Source organism: Mercenaria mercenaria, chromosome 16 (assembly GCF_021730395.1).
Source record: "Mercenaria mercenaria strain notata chromosome 16, MADL_Memer_1, whole genome shotgun sequence".
In the NCBI taxonomy this organism is placed as follows: Eukaryota; Metazoa; Mollusca; class Bivalvia; order Venerida; family Veneridae; genus Mercenaria; species Mercenaria mercenaria.
The window spans coordinates 30,309,840-30,337,659 of NC_069376.1; the positions used below are offsets into that span (position 1 = coordinate 30,309,840).

Below are 27,820 nucleotides of genomic sequence, written 5' to 3' on the forward strand. Positions count from 1 at the left end.
TCCAGGGTACCGGTCGTACTAAAGATGGCTGCTGTAATTGAGGGTCATACTATATCGCAATTGTCTTAAAGCTAATTGGAATATGTCTGACACATGGTCATACTAATTGGAATATGTCCGACTCAGGGTCGTACTAAAGATGGCTGCTGTAATCAAGAGTCATACTATTTCGGAATTGTCTTAAAGCTAATTGAAATATGTCCGAGCCAGGGTCATACTAATTCGAATATGTCTGACCCAGGGTCGTACTAATTCGAATTGTCTTAAAGTTAAATAGATTTATCTTAGTTCAGGGTCGTACTAATTCGATTTAGTATCATACTAATTGAAAATATCTGACCCTGGGTCGTACTAAATGAATTCTCAACCATGGTCATCCTCATAAGAATATGTCCGAACCCGGGTCATACTAAATCGAATTGTCATAAAGCTAAATCGGCATTTTCGACCCTAACGGTACGTCATAGTAAACATCTTATTCGATTTTTTTAGCTCTCCTGAAAAAAATAATTCCATACTTAAACAGACGCTTGCAGTTACGAATGATTAAAGCGACCCTTTTATTATTTTGAACTGTTAATAACAATGTTAAAGAGTGTTTGATAATAAAAATGAGAGCGCGATATATTTCCTATGTAGAAAATAAATTACATATTAAGTTTCAACGTATGCCGCCGAAACTGAAATTTGTTATCTATACATATTACATGTTTATAGAAACAGTGAGGTCACTATTCTTCTGTAGCCTAATGGTTAGCGTTCTCGCTTCACATTCAAGAGGTAGGGACTTCTAGCCCTACTGGATTTTTAGCTCACCTGTCACATAGTGACAAGGTGAGCTTTTGTGATCACCCTTCGTCCGTCGTCCGTCGTCAGTCCGTCCGTGCGTCCGTGCGTGCGCCAACAATTTCTTGTCTGCACGATAGTGGTTTCATTTATGATTTTATTTTTAAATTAACCAAATTGGCACAAAACTTGTATCACCATAAGATCTCGATTCCTTTCTTGAACTGGCCAGATCCCATTATGGGTTCCAGAGTTATGGCCCCTGAAATGGCCAAAATTAGCTATTTTGACGTTGTCTGCACAATAGCAGCTTTATTTGTAATTTGATGTTTACCAAACTAGCACACAACTTGAATTACCATAAGATCTTGGTTCCTTTCTTGAACTGGCCAGATTCCATTATGGGTTCCAGAGTTATGGCCCCTGAAAGGGCCAAAATTAGCTATTTTGAAGTTGTCTGCACAATAGCAGCTTTATTTATGATTTGATGTTTACCAAACTGGCACACAACTTTTATCAACATAAAATCTTGGTTCCTTTCTTGAAATGGCGAGATTCCATTATGGGTTCTAGAGTTATGGCCCCTGAAAGGGTCAAAATTAGCTATTTTGACCTTGTCTGCACAAAAGCAGCTTCATTTATGATTTTATTTTAACCAAAGCACAACTTGTATCACCATAAGATCTTGGTTCCTTTCTTGAACTGGTGAGATTCCATTATGGGTTATAGAGTGATGGCCCCTGAAAGGGCCAGAATTAGCTATTTTCACCTTGTCTGCACAATAGCAGCTTCATTTATGATTTGAATTTAGTCAAACTTACATAAAACTTGTGTCACCATAAGATCTTGGTTCTTTTGTCGAACCGGCCAGATCCCATTATGGGTTCCAGAGTTATTCACCTTGTCTGCACAATAGCAATTTCATTTATGATTTGATTTTAACCAAACTTGCACACAATTTGTATCACCACAGGATCTTGGTTCCTTTCTTAAACTGGCCAGATTCCATCATGGGTTCCAGAGTTATGGCCCCTTAAATGTTCAAAATTGACTATTTTGGTTTTTGCAGCCATATAAAGACTTCATTTGTGGTTTTATTGGATACAAACTTCAAAAATATCTTCAACAACAATAAATCTTGGATTCCGTGACAAATCAGATCCAATCGTATGTTCCAGAGTTATTTTATATCTGATTACCTCCCCTGATTGTAATCAAAATTGATTTATATCAGTTAGTACTTATAGGACTTATTTGAAATTTCATTATTGTCATTAGTTGGACTGAGCCAATCAGGGTAGATAACTATGGACTGATTTTATGTCAAATTACCTCCCTTTATTTCAAATTAAAATGGGTATATCTCCGTACCTAATGAAGATACTGATCTGAAATTTCATTTATGTCAACAGATTTATTTGGCAGATCCTTCTTTTGTTCACTTACAATAATTTTTTTAATTACTTCCCTTTTACGTTACTATAAATAGCTTATTTTTAGTAACTTTTTTATTATTGGCCGCAGGGAAAAACCGAGACTACTTTTCTGTGGTACAATATGGATGGTACCTCCAATTTTTATGTGTATTTTGACATATCTGTACCTTGTAAGAATTTTTTTTTTCTTTTTTTTTTCAAAATTTCTTCCCTTTGTTGTTACTGTCCTTTGGACTTAGATATTTTTTCTGAGGACCTTCTTGGCCTTAAGTGCAATGATAACAGGTGAGCGATATAGGGCCATCATGGCCCTCTTGTTTTTTTTTAATTTCACTAGTTTTATTATTATTTTTTTTATGAATTTAACATGAATTTTGAAATATTGTGACGAAAGTCATTCGTGCGAGAATTTAAAAAGGTTTTGTTTCGATGTCAGATTCCAATGTACTTCCTGTACGTCAAAACTATAAAGAAGTTGCGTGGAATTTTTGAAAAACACATATTGCTCTTCTCACCTTTCACATATATTGCATCCATAAATCTTAGAAAGCATTGACCAGTGTTTTACACTTAGGATAAAATTGTTAGCTATACAAATAATAATTATAATTAACATTTAAAAAGTTCCTAGTAGACCTTTTACAACGGACACGGGGTTGTAAATGTAAATGTAGACGTACTGTGTACTTTGGTCAAAATCCAGGGGTTTTCTCAAAACATAAAATTCGAAACTAGTCAGCTTCAATAAACAGCGGCGTCGAAAATAAAATCACAAATTGGGTTTTTATATAAGCATGTTATATACCATTCCAAGCTTAAGTTGTTGGCCGAAAATTGTTTATCATCAATTTTTATTAACCATGTAGTTGAAATTATCTCGAATGGCCCAAAATACAATCCAAGCCCTTCTATCCTAGTAAGCTTCGTGGTAATATTTCAATCTTACTGCGAGTTATTGAACTTTTTTCTGTTTTAAATATTACTATTTCAAGTCAACTTAATTGAATAACCTTCTTGATTGAATAACCTTCTGTTCTGTTCTATTTTGAATATTGGCGACCTTGACATTGAATCAGGCGGTTCCACTAGCTTCTACAGAAGCTTGCTATATACAGAGTTTGGTGACAATTTGTCAATTCGAACTTAAGCTACAGACTGGAAACCATCTACTCTGCTTGACAATCCGATTATTGAAGGATTTTCTTCTATTTTTAGTGTGATATTTTGACCTTTGCAGCATTTCCCATAATGCCATCAACACTGCCAAAACAAAGAAAAGTTCCGATCAGGATTTAAACTACAACTCTTCAAAATTCCTAAGTGTAAAAATGCACTCTAGACCAGCGCCTTAGATCACTGCACACAGTAGAGTTTTTCAAGAACAGCACATTTAGAACCTTCTGGCTGAAAACACAATTCGAGCCTTGGTTTTTCTTGAAGCTACCTGTAGACAAAGTTTCACTCGAATATATATTCAATGAGAGGACACATATTTTTAAAAATGTTTTTAGCAATAGTGATATTGAAATTTAATCTATCTAGCACCCCAAACATAATCCTAAGCTAGGTCTCCAAATAAATTTGCTATATACTACTTATCGTGAAAATTTGCCAATCTGAAAAGATGTTGACCAGAACCACCTTACCCCAAGCTAGTAATAACCAAGTATTTTCTTTAACTGAACTATTTCTGAAATCTTGTACGACATGCAACTTTACTGGGATAAACATTTTATTCCGTTTAAGTGCATTTTAATGTGTAATTATATAAAATACAGTAATAACGTCACAAGATTATATAAAAAAATGCATAGTCCATAGTTACTGTAGTACTGTTTTCTAAACTAAACGGACTAAAGCCACGGAGACATGCCTGGACTGAAATTAATAAAAATTTGGACTGGCTTTGCTAAAACGTTATGATTTAAAATATGGTCTGAAAGTCCTCTAGTTTTTCGATTTCGTAACCCAGAAATTAGGCAAAGGTTCATCCACTTCAGCCATTAATACATTCATTCCGGGATTGTTTAAGACCGGGTGTCGCTTTCTACCGTATGTCAAATAAAAATTATACACATTTTAGTAAACCTTGTGTATGAAAAATGCGGAATTCTCTCTCTTTGAAAGTATTGTTGGCTACACACGAATTCTTAACAGATTGTTTCAATACTGACTTTCAGATATTAGAGTTTTGCTTATGTAACTGTTCTAAATCAATTAAAGCTTCACTGTAACAAAGTTTTCCAAATTTTGACGATTTCTACCAAAATTTAGGGGTCAAAATACCCCACCCACCCGAGCTACATTTTTGCCATTTTAAATAACTCATAAAATTATCAAAATTAATATATTTTTTAATAAGACATCATCAAATAATTGTGTTAAGATTCACAATTTTATATATTTTCATGAGAAAATATGAAATATTGCAATCACTTTAGGTTATAGACAACGTGCATGCAAATGTAATACATATAAATCACATGCTGTTTCTCAATAAATCAAGCCTATTTGTGTTTCATTCAGAAAGGTTTTGGGTACCAATAATTTTCTTCTATTTTAGATGTCAAAGTAAGCTTACATGTATAATTTTAACCTTTATTTGATAAAGATACTTTAAAATGTAACATACGTAACAGCCGCCACTCAAATTTTCCACCTTGAAGAATTAGCAACATTGAAAATACTCCAGCAATTGCATTTGTATGCTTTTAATTAAAATAAACTATGCACACATGACCGTTATAATTTTGTTGGACTTAACCCTGTAACTATTCTCAATTATAGGATGTCGACAAACTACAGTAAAACAACGGTGCCTCTTTCAGCATCACTGTAAAGATAGCATAGATTTAATAGCATTTTATGGATTCTGCTTCAAAAGATAGCTTATTGATAATTAACAATAGACTTGGTTACAGTTTGTACGCAGTCTGAATATTTTAGTCTTTCATTCAAAATAAATACAGAACGTGAGGGTATCTAAGAATCAAATGTACGTTACCTAGGTTTTAGTTTATACTTATTTGTTATAGCTCGATTGTAATGAAAGCTTCAAGCCTTTTGAAACCACTCTTTGAGTCCGCTTCCTGGAGAAACCAAAACTGGTGCCATATGAGAGGTCATGGTCGTGATCCTAGTGAGGCTCGAAACCAGAACCACTGGATTGGGCGGCCGGCACCTTATCCACTAGACCACCTCTCCTACCTAGGTTTTAAAGGTCACCTATTCAATTTTATATTTCGTATATAATTATTCTAGGCTAATACATAAATCATGCTTACTGGCATCGCAAAGCACCAACTCAGTCAGTTTTTACAGCATTACAAAGATGAAATGAATAATATATTATGAAACATACGTTACCAAGATTACACAGAACATTAAGTAATATTAAAGCTACATTAAGTAACATTAAAGCTATTATAGTTTTGGGGTTTCGATGGACATAGGCGGTTTCAAGACAGAGGATTTTATATTTTAATGCGTTGTTTTGATATTCACGGAAGGTAAGATTGTATTCATCACTGAAATTATCGGTTTATATGCATTCTGTGTTCAAAGTTGCTGATATAATTCCTGAAGTAAATAAACACGGCACATTTTGAACTTATGGAGCATCATACATATACAGTACAACATGGGTACATGTAGTGAAACAAATGACACTTTTTGTAAAACATGCTTTTTAAAATAGTTCTGTTTCTGACCATGATGATTTTCAAATATCACTTAAAATGTGGGACGGAATTACTGAACTACGAATTCATATTACATTCCCTTAACGGAAACATAGATAAGACTCCTTGTTCATATCCTGATTGTGGTATCATTATTGTCAGTTCTGCGTTCTTACTAAAATTCAATATTCTATTTTCAAAACTATTAACAAATACAAAGAAACTAGTTCGTTCAAAAATTGGTGTATTTCAGCTGTTACATTTAGATTACCTTGGTATGTAACTGTGTTTCAACCATTAAGTCTAGTAACTACCTTAATCTAATTTCGGTAACGTATGTTTCAGAACTACACAAGAGGACACATTATAACACCTATGTACACCATTTGACAGAAATATACTCTAAATTTTGATATGAGAGGTTGCGTGGAAGTCACTTTTCGGTATCAGTATCAGAATAAGTTCATCATACACGTATAAATGCATATGTACATACTTACAGAGTCTGTACTATTTGCTTGGAAAACGCCAGTGGTAATTTGATATCTTCATGACATATCTGTAAAAACTCTTTTTAGTTAAGTGCTTTATTCCGTAGTAAAATCATTAAGCTACATCCTAAAAGGGACTGAAACATACGTTACTTTAAATATTAATTACAACAATACCAATAATTATTGCTCATACAACCAAATAAAAAAAACAGATACGATACACGACTTTTTGATTCCAGGACTTGCCCAATTTATAGCTGCTAAGCTCTGTACTACCTGTTCATTATGTCAAGCAAATGCATGACTACAGATATATTCATAACAGTTTGGCACTATTTCAGAGGAATACGCATTGAAAGGATTTTGTTGAATGATGTATGATATATCTGACTATTTCTATTTCAAACAAAACAGATAAAACTTTCAAGCACAACCTAAAGGTACATCAATATATATGCATCTTAAATTGCTTTGATAGGTTTAGAACTGTATATGCTCATTTCTAGGATACACTGTATATGTAACATCTATCAGGCAGCCATTCTGATACACATTAATATTACATTTTAGCTACATTCAAAATCCTTTGAATGAAAATTGAGAGTAACATGTTTAGTTTTAAAAGAAATAAAAGCAGTATTTAAATCATATTACTATTATGTCTTTTATGGTACGCATTTTGAAAATGGCGCCATCTTGATTAAAACAATAGAAGTAGTTCATATTGGTAACGTAGTTTTCAATTGAACATTATAAATCCTTTAAAATGTTTAAAAAGACATAAGTGTTTGTACAATGATCTTTTTCACTACCTCAGAAGAAAGTGACAATTTCATGATATGTTCCATTCTCCATTTCTCATTATTCCACTAGGATACACTGTATATGTAACATCTATCAGGCAGCCATTCTGATACAAATTAATATTACATTTTAACTACATTCAAAATCCTTTGAATGAAAATTGAGAGTAACATGTTTAGATTTAAACGAAATAAAAGCAGTATTTAAGTCATTTTACTGTTATGTCTTTTATGGTACGCATTTTGAAAATGGCGCCATCTTGATTAAAACAATAGAAGTAGTTCATATTGGTAACGTAGTTTTCAATTGAAATTATTTTAACTTCTATTACAGCAATGATTACTTAAATCTTATCCATATGTATGTTTGCAAACTTACGTTTGGCGACCAGTTTGAAAATGACAGGACAGTATCTTTATTAGATTGATCTGGATAACCAAACTTCAATCCTTGGAAACTTATTTGGTTTGTTTTATAATACTGAATATCTAAACAGTAGTAGCTCATCAATATTTGTACATGTAGCCGATTTCAGGTGGTCATTTTGTGAGCGGTAAAATCCTCTGTAACATGTTTCAATCAATATCAAGTGATTCGTGTTATAGTTTTGACTTTTAAAGAGCTACGCCTCTTTCATATGTGCATGTGTGATCAAATTTAAAGCAGTTATTTGGAAATTTGGAAAGTGGTGGCCGTCTAAATTTGTATAGTCTGCGTAACTAAATAACCTAATTTGTTGGTAGTTTAACAAACATAAATTTTGGGTGATTTAATAACTACGTACAAAATGACTACTAAGAAGACCTAAGCTAGAAGAGAACTAAAGTCATCAAAATATAAAAACTTTTGTTGCATTAACTCATATGTATAATAATTTTGGATTAATTTGAAATAGCTGTCATCTTGAATAAAACTTATATTGCTGGATCTGCTTCCATTTTGATGTTCTCCATAGGGAACTTCCATAAAACGTTTGCGGTCGATTTAGTTTTTGCAATACTTTCATCATTTTTACTGCACTAGCAAAGAATAGGTCTGTCAGTATGCAATTCGCCCAGAAATAAAACATAAACCATAGGTTTAGCCAACTGATATTAAAGTGTAAAGGTGTCTGAAATTTTAGTTAATTATTCATTCATTTCGTTTTCATTACTGTAAACATTAGGATTCTGTTCCTTTATAAAGGATTAAAAGTTCTAAAGATTTCCCGCATAAATATATGTACTAATGTGGTGGGTGGGGTACATCAACCCCTACTTTTTACATTTTATTCAGTATATAATACATATCGTAGCATTCTTTGACAACAAAAGTAAATTATTGATTATTTCAGACATTAAAAGATAAGATTTGTTATAAGAAATGTCGCATAAATGTCTCTTTTACCATCCAAATTGGCGATATCCCTATGCAATGCTAAATCGTATTTATTAGACACCAACGTTTTTAAAATCGTCATTAAATTTTACTGACATGTCGCTCATACCGACATCCACCCTTAAAAGTTTCCTGAATGATAGTATAACATCATGGTATAGCTCAACCTTTGCCTAATTTCTGGGTTACGACTTTCAAATTTTTTGGCCTTGGCCCACGGACCAATAAACATTTTGTTAAATATAAGAACGAGAAAGAAACACTTGCCTTATTTATTTAAAGATAAAATGCTCGTCACGAGCCTCGCGTTTTATTATGTTAATTAAATAGTTGAATAATTTCAGTAAGAAAACTCACTTATGTAAGATCATCTATGTATTTCACCAACATCCGTAAAATTCAAGTATTATACATAAGACCGTCGACATTTTCCTTTCAGATAAGTCACTCAAATGAAAATTTATCAAATTATGTAATTCTGTATTATGTTAAAGGAATATGCAAGAATTTGAAATTTCCACCGTTTCATTGAAATCAATAATAAATCGAATGAAAAGTTGGTTGCTTCGATAAATTCTTAAAACTTTGTGATTTTAAGCAGTGTATTTTATAAAACTTCTAGAGTATATGTTTCATTAAATTTGATAATACATTAAATATCGCTGGTGAACATCGCTATAGCTAGCAAACTACGGGGACCGAAGCATATATTTTCTAAATAATGTTGATCTGAAAGCGACACATGATAAGTATAGTACATTAATACAACATGTTTCAATTCTGACTAAGTTACGTTCAAAATGTTAAATTATATTGTACTCGCCCAAAATACGTCTTACCGCCGAACTGTGTAGATCTAATCATTTACGAATCTGTAGGGACTATATCTATCAGATAAAACTCTCGTCTCTTGTTAATATTCAATAAAGAAATTGTCAATATAGTTTTGATATCTCCATATTTCAAAGTGCTTTTGTTAAAAGAACACTAAAATGCATATAAACTCATTTTAGTAAGATATTTAGCTTCTTTTAAAACAAGCAACGCTGACAAGATGTCAGATCTTCGAAAATTTATCAGCATGCGCGAGCGGTAATCTTTTTACAAATTTTGTTATGTGACAGAGATAACTCTTCCTTCCATAAGGCCATGTAAATAATGGAAAGTTTATCCACTGCGGATATTGTTTATTCTTTTTATTTGATAGCAAAATCCACGGTTTTTCAAACGTTATACAGTATGTCACATATAAATGACGTCATCAGTGACGCCACAACTAGAAACGCTAATAATGTTATTTTCATCATGGCGTTCAAATACTTGCTTGTAGATCATTATTTATCTATCATAATATTTAATTACAGAAAACCATACCAAGCCCTTTGAGAGAAATTTACAACATTCCTAATTTTAATCTGCACATTTTGATAGAAAAAAAATGAAAATGTGAAATAGCTTCCTTTTGCACTAAGCCCTTAATATATCCTCAATATAGGCCTACACATCAGTTCAAAAACTTGAACAAGTGAAACAGTTTTGAGATGACCCCTCAATTTTGACTGAAGTACAGAGTACATGTACGTTTACATTTCCACGTTCGTGTCCGGAATAAAGGTCTGGTTCAACCCTCTACCTTTATAGAGATGAAAAATATAAACATTTAAAAAGCCCTAGACTGTTAGCAGTTTGGTGAATTAAACATGGGCTTTCGGGAATTTCTGTGTTCAGTGTTACACAGAAACAGTTACATAGTTTTTCTCTATGTAGAACTCTGATCAATTACTTTTTTGAAAACGTTTTTGTTTTAAATTTAAAACAAAAATGTTCATGTAAATGATTGTTTGTCACTCTCCCATACCAGAAGTCTAGCATAGCAGTGTTTTTCAAATTTGGTCCTATTCTTCCTTCCAAAATGAACGTAATTTGCATTTAGAAATTATGGATAATCATTGATACAAATATCGTAATTGTAAAAACAGAACATAAACTTCCTGATACGGATCCGTAATTACAGATATTTGCAGCCATTGCAATAATACCACTTCTTTGAATTTTAAAGGGCACTTGTGATTTTTCAAGGAGCTCTGTCAAGACAAGTAAAAAAACTTAGTATTTTAAAATATAAAACGAGTACTGATACAGACGCTGAATCACGGGACAAAAAGATGTGGTCATTTCACTGGAAGCCGCCATTTGGGAAGGAAGCTTGAACTTGTTGCATTATCCTATGACCGGGCATAATTTGCAGTGCGGCGCTGTCTTGATTTTCTTCACGAAAGTATATTTTTTTATTTATTTAGCAAAGTTGGTTAGGTGTTATTTCTGTGTCAATTTACTTTAGAGAGATCCGTAACAGCACATAACCATCATTGAAGCAGAAATTGTATTGTACTTGCATTGAATGTCTAAAATTAGTAACAGTATTTCTGTGTTAGTGTGCTATTATATAACCTGTATATGCTTATGTTTTGTATTGTACTCGCATTGAAAATCTAAAGAGTAACATATTTCTTTTAAACAAAATTTCTAAAATAAGACGCGCCACGAGAAAACCTACATTCTGCGTTTTTAAGGTCACTGATTTAACTATAAATAACATCTCTGATATGTCCCAGAAATGATGTTTCGGCAAAATGTCTGTGAAAATAGTTGAAATATTGTTGAAATCTAAAAGTAAACCAAAAGAATATATAAAACTAGAAAATTTGTTGCAGGCTATCGTTGATTAATCTGGTGAACATGATAGGCCCATCATCGATCTTTTGTAAAGTCATGAACTAGTATTTATACCTTGTTAAGTTTAATACATTTAAAATGTAACTGTTACTCGGACAAAAAACCATAGTCTCACATCTGGTGCGCATTATTCAAGACGACATCTTGTGATTAATCACAGTATTTTTGTTAGTTTGCTGTTTATATAACCTGTATTTTGTTGATATCTTGTTTTGTACTTGTACTGAATGGGGGTGACTCTTGTTTCATATTGCCCTACAAAGAAGCATTGACCCATTGATTCATATTGATAGTTAACCCGTTGAAACTTGATATTATTATATGATTATAGAATCACTGTGATTTTCATATAGGTCAAAGTTAGTTCGATTTCAAAGTCACACGGTGTTGCTTTGATATTAAAAACGATTCTCAAGCCCTAGATGAAGAGTTCGTTTTCCTTTGACAATTTGTCAGCAGATGAGTCTTGCATATCTGTGTTTGACATTGAGGATATTTGTTAAACGAGTTGAATAAAATAATTAAAAATAAAAAGGAAATAAGATAAACCATTTTTGTAAATGCCTGAATGTTGAAATCCTAATTTTGTTTGTTTTTAGAACACTTTAAACTAGTCTAACATTGTTTTATTACTACATTAAAGTTTATATAATATATAATGTTCTTTTTTTCACTTAAAACATGTTTGAAATGGATTTGTTACAGAAGTGGTCAATTCAACTTATATAAAGAATATACAAGCCTTCTAGTGAAACCTTAATTCCAGAATACAATAGTATTTTCCCTGTGTATAAGGTGTCTAGTGATAAAGCCAAAACAATCTACTGTGCAGCATTTCTGAGACGACACCACATGATAAAAGCAAGAACATATAACTTGTACTGCAGAAAATGAAATAAACCCTTATCTGCCACTTGTGCACCACCAGAAACAATGTAAACGCAGGCTTACTGTACTTTAATTAATTCTTAAAATGAGCCCTAGCGTGACTTTTGGTAGGCACTTACTTGTTTAACGCCAATGTTCATTTTTGCTCTGATTGGTTTGACACTTTTCTGGATAACCGTCCTGTAGTGCTTTCAGCGCTTTGATCTATTTCTGTTCTTTTTTTTTTTTTTTTTTTTTTTTTTTTGTCAAAGTGATGTAATGGTCGTACCCGAAGGAAAAGTGCAGTTTAGGTTAGAAAAGTCCAAAACGGTCAATAAAGGAATCGGATACACCGTGATGCGTTGCAGTTGTATCCACCGCCCCTACCTTGGAATCATTGTTGGTCGATTATTTCATATGCCTGCGATGACAATTCACCGATTACGAGAAAATAGTTGTTGTCTGACAGTGTCATACTTACGCTATAATGCAAACGTAATTAGGAGTCGTTTATACAAAAAATCTACAATTTTAATCGAAATTCTAAAACATCAGCAGTCCCTCATCAAACTGTACAGATGTGTTTACATTAATGGCAAGGAACTGCACCGGATAAGTGTTTATGTCAGGACGAATACATACGTGGGCTCCTGTCTCACATGTTGTTTCCAGCTAAACGTACAAAAATAGGTAAAAGACATTAGAAAGCTTACCAGTTAGATTCATCCGGCAATATCTACCACTGCTTCTGCGACAAATCCTCCAACGTTACGGCGTTGGAACCACCGCATCTGCGAAAGCTATGGCTAGTGTGATACTTGCTGTTAAAACTTATTTGCATATCGGCATGGTAAGAAGAAAACTGCTGGCCTGCAAGAGGTTGGTGTTCTTTTTGCAGTCAGGTCATACCATATACAGTTGAAGCTTCTTATATCAAATTCCAAGTGATCAAGCGATTTACTTCAAGACAACTGAAAATGGATTAAATTTATATTTTATGCATCGGTTGTCGATACAGGACTCGAAAATGTCCACGAAATAACTGTAATTTTGAGATATGTGAGTTCGAGATAAAGAGTTTCAAATGTATTTCATAAAAATGAGAGAAGTTACCTCTTCATTTGATACTCAAAAAGAGGACAGTTCTAAGACTGGTCAGCAGGTCATTATAGTCTTATTGCGTTGAGTGTCATGCAATTGTCTCCCGTCTTTTTCCAAGAAAAAAAGGGGGACATAGAAATAGACTGCGTCCTTCCGTCCATCCGTCCTTCCTTCCGTCCGTCAGACTTGCGTGTCCGGTTCATAACTCTGCCATCCATGTGGGGATTTTGAAATAACTTGGCATAAATGTTCACCATAATGACACGACGTGTCATGCGCAAGACCCAGACACCTACCTCCAAGGTCAAGGTCACACTTAGTGGTTCAAAGGTTAACATGGTCTGTTCCTGTCCGGTCCATAACTCTGCCATCCATGAAGGGATTTTGAAATAACTTGGCATAAATGTTCACCATGATGAGACGGCGTGTCATGCGCAAGACCCAGACCACTAGCTCCAAGGTCAAGGTCACACTTAGAGGTCAAATGTTAACAGGGTCTGTTTCGTGTCTGGCTCATAGCTCTGCCATTCATCAAGGGATTTTGAAATAACTTTGTACAAATGTTCCCCATAATAAGACGACCCCTAGCTCGTTTAGTCCAGTCTGTAACTCAATAATCCTTAAAGGGATTTTAATATTACTTGGCACAAATGTTCACTACCATGAGACGAAGTGTTGGGCGCAAAAAGCCAGGTCCTTAGGTGTAAGGTCAATGTCACACTTAGAGGTCAAATGTCAGATACAAGAATGATTTTTTCCGGAGGATTTTTTCTTCATGCATGGATGAATTTTGATGTAACTTGGCACAATTGTTCACCATCACGAGACGGATTGTCACGCGCAAGAATCAGGTCCCTGATTTAGAATTACTTCACTTTGTTGTTACTATAATTAGCTTATATTGTAATTTTTTTATTACTGGCCGTAGGGAAAAATCGAGACCACTTTTCCGTAGTAAAACATGCATGTTACATCCAATATTAGGTGTGTTTTAACCTATCGCTACCTGTTAAGGATTTTTGTGTGGACTTAGAATATTTTTTCAAGATTAACTTCACTTTGTTGTGACTACAAATAACTTATATTGTGACTTTTTAATAATTGACAATTGGGAAAAAATCAAGACCACTTTTCTGTGGTACAACATAGATGTTGCTTTCAAATTTTAGGTGTATTTTAAGGTATCTCTTCCTGGTAAGGAATTTTTTGTGGTCTTAGAACTTAATTCCCTTTGTTGCTACTATAAATAGCTTATTCTTGAAAAATGATAACATGGTTGTTAAAATTGGATATGTCATTGTTTCGGCTTACTGTCTACCAAACATATACAGAATATGTTTTACTGTACATGATGGGCATAATATTGTGACATTCTGGCACTCTTGTTATTTTTATGACCCCGAAGGGAGGCATATTAGTTTTCAACTGTCCGAGGACCTTCAAACTTCACGTGCTGATAGCACTTATTGAGTACACCACCCCTACTGACTTTGGGGTCACAAGATCAAAGGTCAAGGTCACAGGGGCCAATGTTCTCTTTTTGCATGAAGGCACTTTACTCGCGAACCACTGCACCCAGGACCTTCAAACTTCACATGCTGATAGTACTTATTGAGTACACCACCCCTACTGACTTTGGGGTCACCAGGTCAAAGGTCAAGGTCACAGGGGCCAACGTTAACTTTTTGCATGAAGGCACTTTATTCGCGAACCACTGCATCCAGGACCTTCAAACTTCACATGCTGATAGTACTTATTGAGTAAACCACCCCTACTGACTTTGGGGTCATCAGGCCAAAGGTCAAGGTCACAGGGGCCAATGTAAACTTTTTGCATGAAGGCACTTTACTCGCGAACCACTTCACCCACATGCTGATAGTACTTATTGAGTACACCACCCCTATTGACTTTGGGGTCACCAGGTCAAAAGTCAAGGTCACAGGGGCCAACGTTAACTTTTTGCATGAAGGCACTTTACTCGCGAACCACTGCACCCAGAACCTTCAAACTTCACATGCTGATAGTACTTATTGAGTAAACCAATGCTACTGACTTTGGGGTCACCAGGTCAAAGGTCAAGGTCACAGGGGCCAATGTTAACTTTTTGCATGAAAGCACTTTACTCGCGAACCACTGCACCCAGGACCTTCAAACTTCACATGCTGATAGTACTTATTGAGTATCCCACTCCTGCTGACTTTCGGGTCACCAGGTCAAAAGTCAAGGTCACAGGGGCCAACGTTAACTTTTTGCATGAAGGCACTTTACTCGCGAACTACTGCACCCAGGACCTTCAAACTTCACATGCTGATAGTACTCATTTAGTACACCACCGCTTCTGCCTTTGGGATCACCAGATCAAAGGTCAAGGTCACAGGGGCCAACGTTCATTTTTTGCATGAAGGCACTTTTCTTGCGAACCACTTCACCCAGGACCTTTAAACTTTACATGCTGATACTACTTTATAAGTACACCAACCCTACTGACTTTGGGGTCACCAGGTCAAAGGTCAAGTTCATAGGGGCCAACGTTATCTTTTTGCATGAAGGCACTTTATTCGCGAACCACTGCACCCAGGACCTTCAAACTTCACATGCTGATAGTACTTATTGAGTAAACCACCCCTATTGACTTTGGGGTCATCAGGCCAAAGGTCAAGGTCACAGGGGCCAATGTAAACTTTTTGCATGAAGGCACTTTACTCGCGAACCACTTCACCCACATGCTGATAGTACTTATTGAGTACACCACCCCTATTGACTTTGGGGTCACCAGGTCAAAAGTCAAGGTCACAGGGGCCAACGTTAACTTTTTGCATGAAGGCACTTTACTCGCGAACCACTGCACCCAGAACCTTCAAACTTCACATGCTGATAGTACTTATTGAGTAAACCAATGCTACTGACTTTGGGGTCACCAGGTCAAAGGTCAAGGTCACAGGGGCCAATGTTAACTTTTTGCATGAAAGCACTTTACTCGCGAACCACTGCACCCAGGACCTTCAAACTTCACATGCTGATAGTACTTATTGAGTATACCACTCCTGCTGACTTTCGGGTCACCAGGTCAAAAGTCAAGGTCACAGGGGCCAACGTTAACTTTTTGCATGAAGGCACTTTACTCGCGAACTACTGCACCCAGGACCTTCAAACTTCACATGCTGATAGTACTCATTTAGTACACCACCGCTTCTGACTTTGGGATCACCAGATCAAAGGTCAAGGTCACAGGGGCCAACGTTCATTTTTTGCATTAAGGCACTTTTCTTGCGAACCACTTCACCCAGGACCTTTAAACTTTACATGCTGATACTACTTTATAAGTACACCAACCCTACTGACTTTGGGGTCACCAGGTCAAAGGTCAAGGTCACAGGGGCCAACGTTAACTTTTTGCATGAAGGTACTTTACATGCAAACCACTTCATTTAGGACCTTCAAATTTCACATGCTGATAGTACTTATTGAGTACACCACCCCTACTGACTTTGGGGTCACCAGGTCAAAGGTCGAGGTGCTGCGGGGGCATTTGTCACTATTAGTGACAGCTCTTGTTTGTTCATGCCAAGATGCTGTCTTGGCATGCAGTATGTTTTGTGAAAAATGTCCTTAGGCATGGGACGTTGGTAACTCTGTTACAAATTCTTGTATGTCTATGCTGTGATCTTCCGATGAAGCGAAATAAATAAATGGGCATTGTGCTCATTCCTACAAGCATACATTATCTTTATATTACTGAAAATTGTTTTAGAGACGCTTTACCGTAACATAAGTACATTTTTGTGTCATAATTTACAGACAGTGCAGATTTGGCCCAGATTGATGCTAACCTGTCCCCTACTACACAAGAGAATCTTGGGGTACTGCTTAGGAGTATTTCAGATGGAGAAGGTATGTGTTGTTTATCTGTAAATATTTTACTCCTTTTTTACCTGAAATATTTAACGTCTGACATACATAGCGATTTCTCACTATTCTTGACTGCTGTTTTATGAAAAAGACTCAGTTTAACTGGTAAATGATTTTCATATTTAGGCTGACTTGTACTAGTAGGCTGACTTTTACTGGTTATTACGAGAAAAGACAGCTTCACGTCTTCACGAGCCAAGACAGGCCTCTCTCTCTTTCCCTCCAGGGCCAAAGGAACAGGAGAGGGGTGGGGGGGGGGGGGGGGGGGCGGGGCCAGGGGCAGGGGCAGGGGGGGGGGGGCAATAATTTGACCGGCTACTGTAATTATCTTAGCAATTTTTTGACAGCGTGTCAATTTTAGCTGTGACCTGTCACCAGACATGCAGTTTTATAATTGTTTTAGATGGTCTAAGCATGCACCGTGCTAAGCATGCGAGTAGTATAAGAAATGGGGGTTCTGGAACAATTTGACCTCATTTAACCTTTAGTCTTCAGTTCAAACCAACCAATGCCGACCAATTAAAAACAAAAAATAAACAGATTTTCACAGTACTTTATGAAAACCTATAGTAAATTATGATTGAACGCTTCTGCCAAATTTTTGCCAAAATCCTGCCACGAAGGCAGCAAAGTGGCAGTCGCTGCCAACTTGGCAAACTTTTGGCAGATTATTTTAATTGATGAAATATAAAGGTTTTTAAACTTATACCGAAAAGTAATTTATATTTATTTGTTCATTTTGTTTTACATTATTAATTTTTAGTATTTTATACAATAAATCATACAACGGTACTTCATCTTGTAACATTTTAATGAAAAATAAACAATAGTAACCGCATAATACACTTGTTTTGTCTTGATATTGTATATTATTGTATTTTATATCCGGGATGTAATTAATGGTGAAGGAATTCCAAATGGGTCAAAGTATATTTTATTTACATAACAAACACAGTGTGTTCCAGACCCAACAGAGTCGTTCAAATTTATAATTCCACATTCTTTATTCAGTTTTAGTTTTGGTAAATTAGTTCTACTAAATACACCCCTAAAGGTTTTAATTTTTAATTGTTTAACCCACTGTTCGATTTCAAAGTTAGAAATGGGCTTATTTATATTTTTTTTTTACTATAGGAATTCGTTTGTAAGGTCTTTGTTGAGAATCAATCTGTATACCTTGGCCGTGCCCCTTACCACTTAACAAGCATGTAATCAAAGGTATCCCTAGACTAGCCGCAAGCATACCTAAAAGCCCACCATCTTGTTTCTGTTTTTGTGTTAATTTAATTACTCCAGATCCCACTAGTTGTTTTCTTTGATTATGTGTAAGATATGATGATATCATATTTCTCTTATTATTATCTACCGAAATCATACCATTTCCGAGTATTTTACTAACACCAGTACTGGCAAGCTCTGACAAAGACCCGACCCCTAACGGTCCTGATATTTTTGTAGCTATTTTTGCAGCTACCGGAAGTATTGTTCGACCTAACAAACCAGCCAAAGCTCCTAAAAATTCCCCATTTTGGCCTTGACTGGACATTTGTTTTTTTGAAATTGTAATTTCTAATCCCTTCTTATTCCTAATAGACTTTTCAATTTGATTTATTTGTGTTTTTGTTAAAAGTAAAGGGAAATTTCCACGTAAGTGTTCATGTTTTAATCTAAAAGTATGTGGAATTTTGTTATTGTAAGCTTTCGCTAAGTTTTTCTTTTGTCCATCTGTTAATTCTAAGTTAAAATGAGAAATCCAAACAATTTTTTAAAATTTGATAAATTTAAGAGACCTCCGGTGGTTTTATTATTTTGTTTATGAAAATAATTAAGAACATCATCATAAATTCTTGATATACTTGTGTATTCCGTTTCTGGATAAAAAAACACCATTACCAACTTCAAGACGACAAGATTCCAGCTTGCAATTATTATTTGCTGCATTAATTTTAAATGTATCTAATAAATGTGGATTAGGTTTTTTTACACCAGCTGTTATTCTAAAAGTTATATTATTTTGTTGTGTATCTGTTGATTGTGTTATCATTTCACGAAGATATTTGTTGCTTTCATATATCTTTCAGAAATTAAATTAAGTCCATATGGATTAAAAATTAAACGTGGAACCCACAAAATTAATCTAGTTACAATTACCCTACCTGCATCAGCAGCATTAGCTCTGTAAATTAATTCATCATCATTTGTTAATTGTAATGGTATTTGTATTTGACTCGGGGGTAACATGTTGTGTTCCAAACTTTGAAAAAAATAATAATTATTTAGTGGAATTTTAGCATTTACCTCATTACCACCCTGGATTAATCCTTTTCTAATAGAAAACCTGGATTATAATCGTCATTATCTTTCCTACCTTCAGCAATAGCATTTGTATCTAAATAAATAAATTCATTTGTTCCAGTTGATTCTGCATAATCCTTAGATAGTTCAACTAAATTCTTTACATTTATTACCTTATATAAATTATTACAATCATAAACAAGTTTTCCATTTTGTTTAACCATTAACTGATCAATTTTTGAAGCTGCATTATTAATTAAAGCAATTTGATCTCCATCAGCATAATTATTACCATTAGCAAGTTTATTAACTTTAAAACTTACTTCAAAATAACCATTAAACCAATCATAATATGAACTTCTATCATTAATTGTAAAGTGATTCCCACATTTTTGCTATTTAACGTTATTTCCCAAGACGGATATTAAAGCTGTATCTAATTGAATAGGAGTTAGTTCGTATCTTTCACAATACTGTTTTATTCTAAACATGTATATTATATATTATTTTATTTTTTATAACTTAATCTGTTAATACGTTTACGCTGAAGTCCCAGATCCTGATAATATTCTATTTATTCTTATATCAATATCCACCCCATTATCATTATTATTTCAACTGTTATTTTTTTCTTGTAATGTTTTGGCAATTAATTCTCCAACTGCAGGTTTTTTAACGTTCACAGCGGTTTTTTTTTAAACTTTTAGTTTTTTCTATTATTTTATCAGCAGCTAAATTCCCGACTTCCTTTCCAATCTTTTTTGTTCCGCTTTCAAGTGCAGTTTTTCCTGCAGTTTCCAGAGTTTTTTTTCAGCAGATGCAACAGAAGATGAAAACAATTTTGTTAAAGTTTCAAAAATACCTGTACCAGAGATGGTATCTCCGGAAGTCAAAGGCTTACGATATATAATTTCTTCTCCGGTCTGAGCATCAACATAAATAAATGTTCCTTTATTTTTATCATAAACTTTCTTGTACATTATATAAAACTAAATTTTATATTTCTTTTAAAATTAGTGTAAAACTTGTTTCAACCCCATTAAAATTAATTATTCTACCAAATACGTCTGTAATATATATTCTTATTGAATTTATAATATTTTTATTAATTTCAGAATATCTGACTCTGTTGGGTTCTTTTCTAAATGGATAAGCTCTTGTTAAATCTGTAGTACTTAAAGCATAGATAATATCACTAAAATTACCATCAACGAGTGAATTATCAATAAGATCACAATAAATGTAAATTGTATCCACAGAGTTAGTTATATTTGGTGTTGCAGTTCCCCATTCAGTATCTCTCAATGCTTTTTTCTCAAATCCAAGCAATGTATGAAAACTTGACATTCTTAAATCCAACATAAAATTATCTTTAATTGAAATTAGGATTTTAAAACTACTGAAATCAAATTCCAAAGTTTTTGAGGCAATGTCTGATTTATCAAATTCAAAATCACCATTGGTTATTAATGTTTCTCTGATATAATTATTAATGTCTGTATAACTGTAAGAACTATTTGGGAATATGATATCTTTCCATTCTTTACCATTATTATAACGAATTCTTTTATTATCGTATTCGTCACTAATATTATGCCAAGAGTAAGTCAGAGTGTTAATACTATCCAAACCAACAACATAAGTTTTATTTTTATCTAAAATTAAAGAACGACTGAATCTAACTGTAAAATCGCTTGGAGTATTTTGATTATCGTTTTTAACAGCTTCAGAACTTAATACTATTTTTGTTCCATTTATATATAATTTAAATCTAAATTCAAGAAACAATTTTTTATATAAAAGTTCGTGTTGTTCTGGTAACAATTCATTCATTTTTAATAATTCGTCAATTATGCCAATACCTTCATTTATTAGTTCTTCATTATTATTTCCGGCATCAATTGAACCACAAATAAGTTCTAAGTCATTAACCAATTCTTCTGGATTACACTTACAAAGATTTGAATTAAAACCTTCTCCTCTAATTACATTTTTAAATATCATAGATGTTTTATTGATAGGTAGTTCTGATTTTTCTGTTAATTCTTTGAATATTTTTCTAGAAAGTATTGTATGTTTTTTATTATTGTTATATCTTTTATTAATTAAATTAATTAAACCATCATCTACTTTAGTGTTAATTACTTCTTTTCCAGTTATTATATCTTTAGCAATCAATTTGTTTTGACCATAAAGTTTATCAAGATTAATCAATAAATTACCATATTGTCCATTTGGTGAAACTTTATACTTTGTCTTTGGTAAAGTGTAACTTTGTTTTCTATTATGATGCTTTATTCCTTTTCCCATATATTTTCCTTGATTAAGAATATCATTGAGTATTTCTCTATATTTTTTATAATTATCTGATTCGGCTATAATTGCTTTCTTTTGCCTCAGATTGAGATTCCTGGGGTTTTTAATTCTACTTATTGCACCAGATTCACTACCCAAGTCTTTTATTTCATCCGATACAGTTTCTATGATATCCTCTATTTCTTTCCTAGTCAGTTTTTTATCAGGATTTTCAGATTTACTGTGAAAAAATTTAAAAACTTCTTGTGGTTTGTTATATTTTTCTCTATCTAAAAGTTTTAAATCAATTTCTTTGTTTAATGCCTTTGGATTGAATGTATCAAATGGCAATTCTTGTTCTGATTTTTCAGCGATATCATCCTCATCAGTTGTTTCATTTTCTATTTCTTTCGTTAATATATCAATTGATGGTACCGGTTTTTCGGTTATTCCCATCTTTTCTCTTCCATAATCTTCTAATTCCTTTAATTCAGGAACCCGTTGAACAAGTTCATCTCGCCAATTTATTGGTGTATAGGAAGCCGGTTTTAAAGCTTGTTCTTCTCTTATTTTATTTTCATAATCTGTCAATATCTTTTCTAGATATTTAACACGTTCAGAGGAGTCTGATAATGATGGTAGCGGTTTTTGGAATAGCTGTGGTAAACCTTGATATGTTGTATATCTTTTATTTCATCACCTAGTGACTCTAATTGTTGTTTAATTGCAGGTAAAGTTTTTAATTTTTTGACAATTCTTCTTTTTGACTTTCTATTCCTTCTGTAATTGGTTTATAAATTTCATTATACATTTCTTGACTGGTAGCTTTTCTTATTTTTTCTCTTTTTATTTCTTCTCTTTTAGCTTTTACTTTTTGTTCAACTAGGTTGTTTATTTCTCTCATTTCTTTAAGTTTTGCTAGCATTTATATAATAATATAAGATAATGTAAGATAATGTAAGATAATGTAATATCATTATATAATGAAAATTCCTAATTATGATACGAAAAGTGATAAATCTAATAACTTTAAGCAAATTTATCCTTTTATGCCAGATTCATGTTTTAGAATATTAATATGTGGATCTTCCTGATCAGGAAAAACAAATACATTAATGCATATACTTCGAAAACCTCTTATATTTTATGATAAATTATACCTATATGCTAAAAACCTAGAACAATCTAAATATCAGGATTTAATAAATCACTTAAATGAAATTGCAGATGAAATTGTATTAGATCCAAATGAAATACTTGAATATTCTAATAACGAGATAACTGATGTTAATGATCTTGAATCAGAAAAACTAAAAGTAGTAATATTTGATGATTTTGTATGTGAAGAAAAAATTGTTTAAAATGAAATAACAAAATACTTTATTCAAGGACGTCACAAAAACTGTTCTGTTATCTATTTAAGTCAGTCTTACTATAAAACACCAAAAGATATTCGAATTAACTGTTCACATTATATTTTGTTTGAAAGTCCGAGTAAAAGAGAAAATGATTTGTAATGAACAAAATATAGATTACAACTCTTTTGTTAATGCAACAAAACAAAAATATGACTTCTTATATGTTGACAAACCAAGGAAGTTTTTAAGAAAAAACTTTACTGAATAATATAATGGGAGTTTTTAATGAAACATAAAAATAAGTGAACCTGAAAGTATAAGTAAAATTAAATTTGATATTGATTTAAGTGATTATGTTAATAGAAAACAATTTAAAAAGCTTAAAAAGGACATGGACTCTTATCTTCATAAAAATAAGGAACTTGATAACACAATGAACAGAGCATTAGATATGGGAGGTAATGGAATAATCAACCTAGGAAATCCAGATAAACCTGCTGATGCAGTTTTAAGACGGTTTATGTATAAAAAAAATTCAAAGTATAATAGAAGACTATAAACTTGAAGATATCAAAAGTATAAAACAGACACTAGAAGCACAAGTAAAAAATATAGAAGATTTAACAAAAGACTTAAAAAACAATTCATTATTAATTAATCAATTACAAGGTAAACTTGAAAAAGAAATGAAAGCTATGGTTGATTCTATTAAAGAACTTGAAGAGAAATCTGATTCGACAGATGACAACATAAAAAAAGTATTTAGAACCAATTTTGAAAAGTTATACAATCAAGTTCAGGAAATAAATAATACTATGATTAAACACGAAGAACTAAAAGACAAGATTATTGAAGCTGAGAAAATGTTACAAAATATGTATCAGTTAGAAATCAGAACAGAAATAAATAAACTAAATACTGACTTTTCAAATAAATTTGCAGAATATAAATCTGAATTGGAAAAGGTAGCTTCACAAAGAGGTGATGACAATGACACAGCATTAGGTAATCTTAAAAAACAGCTTAATTTTAAAATAGAACATTTTAAGAAACAACTTCGAATCTTGATTGGTAATGTCGACACACGTCACAATTTAAAGTACGCAGACTTAAGTAAACTTACAGGTTTGTTACAAAAAGATATTAACGAATTTAATGATAAAATTGAAAATAATAAAAATGAACTGGACTTTTAAGTTGAAAAATCAGTTAAACAATAAGAATCGATTACTGCTAATACAGAAGCAATTTCTACTAATGCTGAAAAAATTACAGAAGTAAAAAATGTTTTTTTTTTAAAACAAGAAACACGATTAGCTAGAACAAAGAGTGTTGTTGACAATTTGTCTGCTTCTGAAGTTGCTACAACAAAACGACTTGATGATTTAGCTGATGTAATTCTTGAACTTAATGAAAATTATAAAGCAATAAAAGAAGAAATAGAAAAAGTAAGACGTGAAAATTTTCTTTTTGAATATTACAATAGCAGACAATTACATGTAAAGTTATATTCTAATATAAGATTTGACATTGAAGATAAACAGTTACAACAAAAGGTATTTAATACCACAGATTTTTTTGCATCATTTGGAATACGAGCTAATAAGATTACATATTATAAAAGTTTTATTAAAAGAAAAAGATAAAAAAATATTTAGTTTCCTGGATTTGAAAGATAATGTATTTCAAGTTCAACAAGATGGGGATTTCATAATTGAAATGAATATTATCATTGGTAACTATAATGAAAATCTTAATTTTAAGTCAGATCATTTTATTTTTAATTGGCGGGATGATCAAACAAACGGAATTGAGCATATAAGATCTGAGGTTAAAAATACAACATTAGTTTTCAAGAAAAAAATTGAAATTAATTTTAAAAAAGGAGAGACGTTTTACATTCATTCAGAATTTAGACATAATGATAGTTTTTCTATAGAACCAGAAAGTTATGTCAGATTCTATTTAGTTAATTAAAACTTTAGTTTTAATTAATTACTGTGTTTTTTATATAATGGGATATAAATGAAAAAGTAAGTAAAATAGAAAGGCAAATAATAAGAAAACCTCCATTTTTTTTAACATCTGCAACAGAAGATACCGATAGTGGATTATTTCAATGGAAAGTTGTAAATGCTAGTCCTGGTTTAGTTCAAAATGGTAATAATGTAACAATCAAACAAAATTGCATTTTAATTATTCTTATAGATGCAATTAAATCAGATAAAGGAGAAGCTAAATTGGAATTAAAAAACAAAGAAAATAAAATTCTTCAAAATTACAATGCCAAAAATAACAGAAAAAATGAATCTATTTCTATTAATTATGCTAATGAATTTAAAATGACTGATGTTATTTATATTAATTCTTTAAACGTTCAAAATATTCAGTTAACAATTTATGGTTCTAGCTAACAATTTATGGTTCTGTAATTTAATTAATATAACCATAGGCTAATGTATCAATACCATTACCAAGAATATATCTTTTATCGTCATAACATGATAAATACGTTTTATTTATAACATAACTGGAAAGATTATGATTATCAGAACGAATAACTTTAAAAGTGTGATGACTTTGGGTTGAATTAAACAAAGTATCTTTGTAATTTTTATGAAATATTGTTTTCTTTACAACATGCTTTTTAATTCCTTTACATTTTTTTAAATATTATTTTCGTTTTCTAATAAATATGAATACATTTTACTTCTTAATCCGACAAATTCAACAATGGGAATGCCGACAGCTTCATCTTTGAATTTTCCAATTACTTTTTTGCTGTAATCAAAATGAAATTTTGAATTACTTTCATAATCACTATTATCAAATAAATCTTTGTCCTTATAAAAATCCTCATATGCATCTTTGGTTTTTATTTCGTAACATAATGAATCAGTGTCAGTAAATAAAAGCTTTGCTGAGCTTACATACTTTTCCTTAATGTAATTATAATGAAAATCATACATTAAATATTTTGATAAATCTAAAATACACATTCCAACATAACAAGGTCTGTTTAATAACAAAATTTCTTTTATTCTATGAATACCAAACAAATTCTTATTAAACATTGTTGAACTAACAAATGAAGGTTTTGCTATATATTTTAATAAAATATTTTCATTATGTGTTAATTTAATATTAACCCTCTTGCGTAAATTCTCCACCGTCTTACCGAATACAGAGTTGTTCATGAGTTTAAAAAAGTTTTTTTCAAATGAATTTTTTGCTTTAGATCTTTTTTGAGTATTAAAATCAATATATCCTTTTGACCAAGAACTTTCGTCAAAAGTTAATATTCTATGTATTTTTGTTACTTTTAATCCAAGCTGAACATAAAGTTCAAGATGTTTATAGTGAACTACATAATTCTTTTTCTTCATTAAAGTTGGAACTAATATATTTACCTTACTTTTTCCTATTTCAAATTCTGTTTTAATATTTTTACTTTAATTTGAAAGCCATCCGTCTGGTATTTTAATTTTTTCAGGAGCTAAAGGGTAATCATTATGGGTTTTATGTAATTCTTTTGGATATTCAAGATCACATTCAATTATAAAGTTATTTTTACCCTTTTTAATTAAAGTGTTGAATTGTTTTTCGGATATAAATTAAACGTTTCCAGAGGGTAAAGGTTGACGCATAGCACAACCGTAAAGGTTATTGGCGTCGAGGTACATAATGTATTTAGTTTCTAATTCAGGATCATAGGTTTTTATATATTTATTGTTTGCTTTACTATAGCTGTTTGAAATATAACTTATTCCTCCTCTCATCTCAGCCCCATTTCAATAAAAAGATACATATCAATATCAGTTATTAAATCCAGATTTATTCCAGTCATTTTTAACATTGCATCCCAAGCTAACCTAGGACTACTAAAATAATGACAAGGGTCAAGATTATAATATTCCAAACATAGTTTTCTAAAATTTTCGAATGTATCAGCTAAAAGTAATACGTCAGTTTTTAAATATAGATCATGATATTCTCCCATTGTTTTTATTTCAAATTTATTCCAAACATTTTTAGCTTGTTCATATTCTCCATCACTAATTTCAGTTTCGTTTGAAATTGAATAAAACTCTTTTTAGGAGGTGATTTTGTTTCTTTGAATTTTTCAAATGAATCCAAGCAATCATATGGATAAATACCTTTTGTTTTTATTAATTCAAGTTCACTTTTACTAAATTCTTGAGATGTGTACTTAAATTCTGGAATATATTTTACTAAGTTATCCAATGATTGAGACATAAATTGAAAACTATCTATATAAATCAAATCACTTACCATAAATGCCATATATCTTTCCATATTGTTAAGAATTATATCAATTTCTTTTTTAAATTTTCCTATTTGTTGCATAATAAAGTGGGAATCATATCCTCTTAAATTATGAAACATGACATGAATTTTATGTGTCAGTCTAAAATTAATATTACAGTCTTGATGAGCACTTCCTCTAAATTTTCTCGTTATATGGCAGTGGTCTCTTACTTTAGTTTCATTTTCCTTATATTCTTTTTAACAGATATGACAAAACTTTTGTTTTTTAAATTCACTTTCATCTTTTTTAGACATTCTCAATTCTTTGTTAAAATGTTCTTTAAATATTTCCTTACAATAATCCTCTTCCTCAAGCATTTTTGCAGTAAACTTATAAACTGCATTAGGACCTC

The 27,820-nt window shown here is 32.2% G+C and overlaps 1 protein-coding gene across 5 annotated transcripts in view; it reads left to right on the top strand.

The window, feature by feature from the left end:
• The window catches only part of LOC128549572 (uncharacterized), a 372,750-nt gene that overhangs the window by 297,165 nt on the left and 47,765 nt on the right, over window positions 1–27,820 (top strand). For all 5 annotated transcript variants that reach the window (XR_008367795.1, XM_053526547.1, XM_053526544.1 and 2 more), the window contains exon 3: window positions 17,080–17,172. Coding sequence is in view for 4 of the 5 variants with exons in the window: in XM_053526547.1 (XP_053382522.1) it covers window positions 17,080–17,172 (93 nt within the window). In the remaining variant the exon portion in view is untranslated. The remainder of the gene's footprint in view (window positions 1–17,079; window positions 17,173–27,820) is intronic.